This window comes from Pteropus vampyrus, unplaced genomic scaffold, assembly GCF_000151845.1.
Source record: "Pteropus vampyrus isolate Shadow unplaced genomic scaffold, Pvam_2.0 Scaffold405, whole genome shotgun sequence".
Classification (NCBI taxonomy): domain Eukaryota; kingdom Metazoa; phylum Chordata; class Mammalia; order Chiroptera; family Pteropodidae; genus Pteropus; species Pteropus vampyrus.
The window spans coordinates 548,392-554,872 of record NW_011889186.1 but is presented as its reverse complement, the minus strand read 5'-3'; the positions used below and the strand labels follow the sequence as shown (position 1 = coordinate 554,872).

Here is a 6,481-nt window from a genome sequence, read left to right as displayed (position 1 = left end):
AGTGGATGAACAGCGGGTGGGTGGCTGTCCCAGCTCGGCTTTCCAGGACTTCAATGACTCGTTACTCAGTCTTGAGCTCCCAGGTTCTCTTGTCCAGCCCACCCCATCCCCCAAAACTCAGGGTTTGGGGGGACCCCACCCCAGCACCGTGGCGGGAGGCCTACCTCTCTGGGCACATTGTCGGGCCCCACACAGCCTAGGAGAGAAGGGACAGTCCTGTTAGCAGGGCCCGGGCGTCAGGACGAGGCTCGGCCTCATGGGGGTGGGGACAGGGTGGGGGGCGTGTGAGTAGGGGGCGTACCGCAGATGTCCACGCAGATGTCGAAGCCGGGGGCATAGCTGATGGTGCCCTCCGGGCAGAAGCAGCCTTCCACCAGGTGGGTCTCATTCTGCGAGGGGCTGGAGGAGCGAGACAGCGTCATGTGACGGGGCAGAGGGCAGGGAGTGGCCCCGCTGGAGCCCCGCCCACAGACCGTGCCGCCCGCCAGGCTGGGCTGCCCCCACGACCAACCTGGACTTGCAGGTGGACTCTTCAGCAGGACCACAGGGCCGGTACTCCCTGTGAGGCGGGCACGTCACCGCTGTGGGGGAGGTGGCAGCCGGGGGCCAGAGTCAGGAGGGCAGGGCCCATGTGCCCCCAAGAGTGACAGTCCTCCCCAGCCCCCCATGCTGTCCTGAGCTGGGTGGCGCTGCCCGCATGTGCTCAGCGAGGCCGGCGGCAGCCCAGCCCCCCAGCCCCTCCAGGAGCCCTCTTTGCTGCCCCAAGGCCCAGCCTGGCCCCAACGGGGGCTGGGCACCGAGCCCGGCAGAGCCCTGGGGGACCCCGCCCAGGGACCCTGCCTGGGACCGGGGGCGGGCGGGGACTCACAGCAGGCCCCGTGGGTGTGGTTCCGCCAGTCCACACAGGCGCCCTCCTGGGCACAGAGGGCCGCGTAGGCCTGCAGGCTGGCACACTCCAGGCCTGAGCTGGGCACGAAGCAGCTGTCGAACACGCAGGCCTCGTAGTAGTACTGGGGGGGCACCAGGGTGTGGCACGGGGCGAAGAGGCTGCCAGGGAGGGGCACAGTCACGCTCCAGCCATGCTCTGGCCAGCGGCAGTCCCTGCCTCCGCCCCTCCCCCACCGCCCCCGCCTCCGCCCGGCTTGCCCACCCCGGGTGCCCAGGCCGCCTCGGAGAAAGGGGGGCCCGCCTGGCCCAAGGGGCAGGTCCTCCCAGCAGGACTGGGCTCCCGGAGATGGAGGCTCCCCGTCGAAGTGGTGTGAGCCAGCTTCGCCCTCCGGCAGCCCCCGCAGAGCACCCAGCCTCACCGTGCTCCCGTCTGGGGACGAGGTTTCCACCCCTCACCAGCTTCGGTGGTGCCCCCCATCTAAGCCCCACTCTGCCCCGGCCCTGGACACTGGCTCCATGCAGTGTCGCCGGCCATCCCCTCCCCACCCCGCCCCTCCGGCTTCGGCTCAGCCTGCCCTGCACCAGCCAGCGGTAGGGTGCGTGGGAGGTGGGAAAGGGGCGGGGGTCTGACACCCCGGCCCTCCCAGCCCTATGCTCGGCCCCTGCTCCTCCCCTCTAGCAGGCGAGGTAGGGGCACAGAGGTCTCAGCCTGCTCCCCGAGACACCGCAGCTCGCCACGACTGAGGCAGCAGACAGCCCAGCGGAGGGGTCACCTGTCTTTGATGAGCTCGCAGAGAGGAGAGGCACAGCCCTTGAGGGAGGTGGTGCCACTGTGCCTTGAGGGTGTGCTGGCCGGGCGCCTGGTGGTGAAGCCGGTGTGGGGACAGCGTGGCTTGGTGGGGTCGTTTACGACCCACGCGTCGGCTGCGACCTCGCAGTCGGAGATGACCTCTCCGCTGGGCAGTGCGCAGTCATCCTCAGTGCTGTTGGTGCACGTGCCTGCCCCGGCGAGAAGGCCGGGTGAGCCGGCGCCTCCAGCCCGGGTTCCCTGGTGCCCAGCCAGCCGGGGCCGAGGGCACAGAGGACACTAGACTCCTGTTGGCCTCCCATAGGGGCCAAACCCAGGATGACGGCCCAGGGCCCCTGAGCAGAGCCAGAAAAGCATGCCGGGCGACGGGCACTCGTACCCACTGCGCCCAGCCGCGCTCCCCGGGGCTCACCGTGCTGCCCGGGACCCACCGCGCTCCCCGGGGCCCACCGCGCTCCCCGGGGCTCACCGCACTGGCCCTTGGTGTTGTTGCCAAACAGGCGATGGGGAAGTCTGATGGAGAAGGACAGGCCGTTGTAGGAGATGCGGGCGTCCAGCTCGGGGATGGCCACCACGTAGTTGATGCCGGACTCGTACACCTGCAGCCCGTACTTCCTGTAGGGCAGCGCCACCACCTGCCTGTTGATCTGCACCTGTGGCCGACACACCCAGCATCAGGGACGACGGCCGGTGCGGCGGAAGCTGGTGGACACGCAGCCGGAGTGGGACCGAGATGCGCCTTCAGGGAGCAGCTGCGGTCGGCCCAGCCCGCCAAGCCTCACGCCACATGCACCGTGGGGTCTCTGCCCGTCCCCTGCCCTGCCCCAGCCCCTGCCCTGCCCCGGCCTGCCCCCAGCCCAGCTCCGGCGGACTCGGCCGGCACCCACGCGCCCTGTGGGGGCGCCGGGCCCTGCAGGCGTACCTGCACCTTCATGGGTGACATGCTCACGGTCTTGACCAGCACCTCCTGGGTCTCGTGGCGCACGATGAGCGTACGGGGGCAGGACACCTGGTCGTTGACGTCACAGTGGTAGTTGTCGATGTAGACCCCAAAGTTGTCCACCGTGGGGGTGATCTCCTCCACCAGCACGTACGTGCAGTTGCCCTGGTAGCTGTAGTACAGCCCGTCGAAGGTGACGTAGTGTGGGTCTCCCCAGCCCGTGCAGTAGCCTGCGGGGAGGCCGCGTTACCAGCGTGGAGCCCCGCGCAGGGCCTGGGGTGGGGACGGACGCGGTCCGGAGCCAGGGACAGGTGGGAAGAGCTAGCAGGAACCAAGGGGGCACGAAGGGCCTGGTTCCTGGGGCACACAGGGCTCCCATCTAGCAGCCTCTGGCTCAGCTTCCGGCCCCAAAGGCACCAGCCCACGCAACCCGCAGTGGCCACCGCCTTCTGCCCAGCGGGTCCTGGCTCTGGAGCAGGGAGTCCAGGCCCAAACCCCGGCTCCACCCCTCAACCTTGGCAGCCCCCCAGGCAGCCCGGGCCCTGCCTGAGACCGGGCAGGGGCCAGGCTGCGAGGGATCCCTCGGGACATGTGCCCAGCCCCCGGCGGGCACTCTGGGCTCTGCGCCCGGGGACCTCGGGGAGGGGGCGGGGGGCCCCTGCGGCGCGGCGGGCTCACAGTCACATTCCCAGTGCCAGCAGCAGCCGTCGGGGTCCAGGACGCGCACGGGCGTGAGGCTGTTGGAGCAGGTGGGCATGGGCGGGGGCTTGCACTCCACCTCCACGAGCTCCACCGTCGTGCCATGCTTGCAGATGGCCTTGGTGCAGTTACACAGCCACCACGTCTCGTTCTCCTGCAGGTGGGGAGGGGCACGGCGTCCACCGGGGCCAACGCGGACTCCGGCCCGCATGGGGCCGAAGGGCTGTGCTTGCGAGGCCCTGGGGTGAGAGCCTCCTGGGAGGCTGGAGACCAAGGGCGCCCGGCCAGAGGGAGCTCCTTCTGCCTCGGCTCGCCTCACCTGGGGACGGCTCAGGACACAGGGGCAGGGCCATCTCGAATGGCCAGCAGAAAGGCAGCACCTAGGGCTTCAGATGCCCGGACGGTGTGTCCGGTGCCAAGGGGCAAAAACCACCCACAGGCCACTGACCTGCCTGGGGGGGTCGAAGTCCGGGCACGCGGGGGGCTTGGTGGTGGCCGATGTACTTGGTGCTGTGGACGGCAGGGTCGTGGGCGTGGATGCGCTGGGCGTCGCAGAGGGTGTTGGCGTTGAGGGTGTGAGCGTTGGGGAGGGTGAGGACGGGCAGGACCAATTGTAGAACTCCAAGGTGCAGACCAGCGAGCAGTTCACGTAGTAGCAGATGCCGCCGTGGGTGCCGTTGTATACCAGCTCACCTGCGAGGGAAGCACGAGCCAGTCCTCACGCCACCCAGACGGGCTGGCCACCGGAGTGCCCAGCAGGTCCCCAAAGAGGCCACCAGAGGAAGCCCCCGCCCCACTTCTGCCTGACTCACGGCCTCAGCAAAGTGGAGCCGGCCACAGTGACGGCCACCCACACTAGGCAGATGGCCGTCTGACACCTCACAGCTGGCAACAGCAGACCCGCGGCCCCCAGCCTCCGACGCCCGCAAGTCAGAGTGAAAAGCTCGGTACCTGGGGCGTAGTACTCGCCATGCAATTCGCAGCAGATTATCATCGAACCAGTGCTGTGCCCCGACCCCGTGCTCATGCTGAGCTGGGGTGTGGTAATCGGGCTCGCCGTGAGAGTGGACAGGGTGGCCAAGGTCATGATGCTATGAGACGTGGGCGGCGAGCTCGAGGGGTGCCCCGTCGGGGTGGGGGTTCCGGTGGCGGTCGTCAGCAGGGTCGTGGGCGTGGAGGGGGCGGGACCCGAGGTCGGCGTGCCTGCGGAATGCAGGCTGCACGTGAGAGGTGACTGCACTCGTCAGAAACGCCGCTAGCGGCCACCGCAGCAGGACAGCCCACCCAAGGCGCGACACGCGGCACAGCCAGGCCTCACGCCCACCGTGCCGGCTCTCGGTCTCGAGGAGGGGCCGAGTGAGCAGGGCCCATGGGGACGAAGAAAAGGAAGGAGGGTCTCCCAGGGCAGCTGACTAGCAGCCGCTGCTCCCCACCCAGCCCTGACCCCACACGCCTGGCTGGGTTCCCCTCGGGACAGCTCTGTCCACAGTGCCCTTCACATAGCCGTGGGTTGAGGGACACGGGCCAAAGGCAGTGATCCTGAGAAGACATCCCTCTGGGGGTACACGGGGGGCCGTTGGCTCTGCCGCCCAGGCACAGGCCAGTCAGCGGCTCCCCGATGCTCACGGGCTGAGCGGGGCAGGCGGGAGGTCACTGAGCCTGCGGGAACCTAACGCCCTCACTGGGCAGAGCAGGGGGCAGTGGGCTTCGGGCCGAGGACCTGCAAGGCTCCCATGGCAGGACAGCGAGCCCTGGCGGGGAGAGGAGGAACCGGGAGCGGGACCCCTGCAATGCAGCCGGCACGGGGCCTGGTACCTGCAGTGCTGGAGCTGGTGGGCGGCGGCGGCGTGGAGCCTCCCGTGGCAGTGAGCGGCGCCTTCGTTCCCGTGGTGGTGGAGGTGGTGCTGGTGGTCTCCACGACTGCCGGACGGGTGGTCAGAGACGTGTGGGGTTCCGTGGATGAGGCGGAGGTGGAAGAGACGGCAGGGGAGGACTCGGGTGGGGGTTTGGGCGTGGTGGTCTCGTTGGGTATTTTGCTTGTAGGAATCGGGGACCCCAAGCTGGTGGGAGTGGTGGGGATGGGGGTCGGACTTGGGGTCGCTGTGATTGTGGGGGTCAGAGTGGAGGTCTCTGTTGAGGTGGTGATGGATGACACGGTCGGGGTCACTGAGGTGGTGGGTGTCGGGGTTGGGGTCTCTGTGGTGGTAGTGGTGGTGGTGGTGGTGGGTGTTGGTGTCTCTATTGAGCTGGTGGTGGGTGTCGGGGTTGGGGTCTCTGTTGATCTGGTGGTGGGTGTTGGTGTCTTTGTTGAGCTGGTGTGGGGTGTTGGGGTTGGGGTCTCTGTTGAGCTGGTGGTGGGTGTCGGGGTTGTGGTCTCTGAGGTTGTGGTGGTGGTGGGAGTTGGAGTTGATGTCCCTGCTGAGCTGGTGGTGGGAGTTGGTGTCCTTGTTGAGCTGGTGGTGGGTATTGATGTTGGTGTCTCTGTTGAGCTGGTAGTGGGTGTCAGGGTTGTGGTCTCTGTGGTTGTGGTGGTGGTGGGACTTGGAGTTGATGTCTCTTTTGAGCTGGTGGTGGGTGTTGGTGTTGGTATCTCTGTTGAGCTGGTGGTGGGTGTTGGTGTTTTCGTTGAGGTGGTGGTTGGTGTTGGAGTTGGTTTCTCTGTTGAGCTGGTGGTGGGTGTCGGTGTTGGTGTCTCTGTTGAGGTGGTGGTTGGTGTTGGGGTTGGTGTCTCTGTTGAGTGGTGGGTGTTAGGGTTGGTGTCTCTGTTGAGCTGGTAGTAGGTGTCGGCGTTGGTGTCTCTGTTGAGGTGGTGGTTGGTGTTGGGGTTGGTGTCTCTGTTGAGATGGTGGTGGGTGTTAGGGTTGGTGTCTCTGTTGAGCTGGTAGTAGGTGTCGGCGTTGGGGTCTCTGTGGTTGTGGTGGTGCTGGGAGTTGGAGTTGATGTCCCTGCTGAGCTGGTGGTGGGTGTCGGTGTTGGTGTCTCTCTGGTGGTGGTTGGGGTGGGAGTCAGAGTTGATGTTTTTGTTGAGGTGATGGTCAGTGTTGGTGTCTCTGTTGAGCTGGTGGTGGGTGTTGGTGTCTTTGTTGAGCTGGTAGTGGGTGTTGGTGTTGGTGTCTCTGTTGAGCTGGTGGTGGGTGTCGGGGTTG

The 6,481-nt window shown here is 67.1% G+C and overlaps 1 protein-coding gene across 1 annotated transcript in view; it reads right to left on the bottom strand.

Moving 5' to 3' along the window:
- The window catches only part of MUC2 (mucin 2, oligomeric mucus/gel-forming), a 37,612-nt gene that overhangs the window by 4,579 nt on the left and 26,552 nt on the right, over nt 1–6,481 (bottom strand). Inside the window, exons 27-36 of the mRNA XM_011380822.1 lie at nt 4,287–4,321; nt 3,784–4,028; nt 3,315–3,489; nt 2,619–2,866; nt 2,166–2,349; nt 1,662–1,887; nt 869–1,047; nt 512–581; nt 302–399; nt 165–196 (exon numbers count right to left, since the gene is read on the bottom strand). Of these exons, the coding sequence (XP_011379124.1) occupies nt 165–196; nt 302–399; nt 512–581; nt 869–1,047; nt 1,662–1,887; nt 2,166–2,349; nt 2,619–2,866; nt 3,315–3,489; nt 3,784–4,028; nt 4,287–4,321 (1,492 nt within the window). The remainder of the gene's footprint in view (nt 1–164; nt 197–301; nt 400–511; nt 582–868; nt 1,048–1,661; nt 1,888–2,165; nt 2,350–2,618; nt 2,867–3,314; nt 3,490–3,783; nt 4,029–4,286; nt 4,322–6,481) is intronic.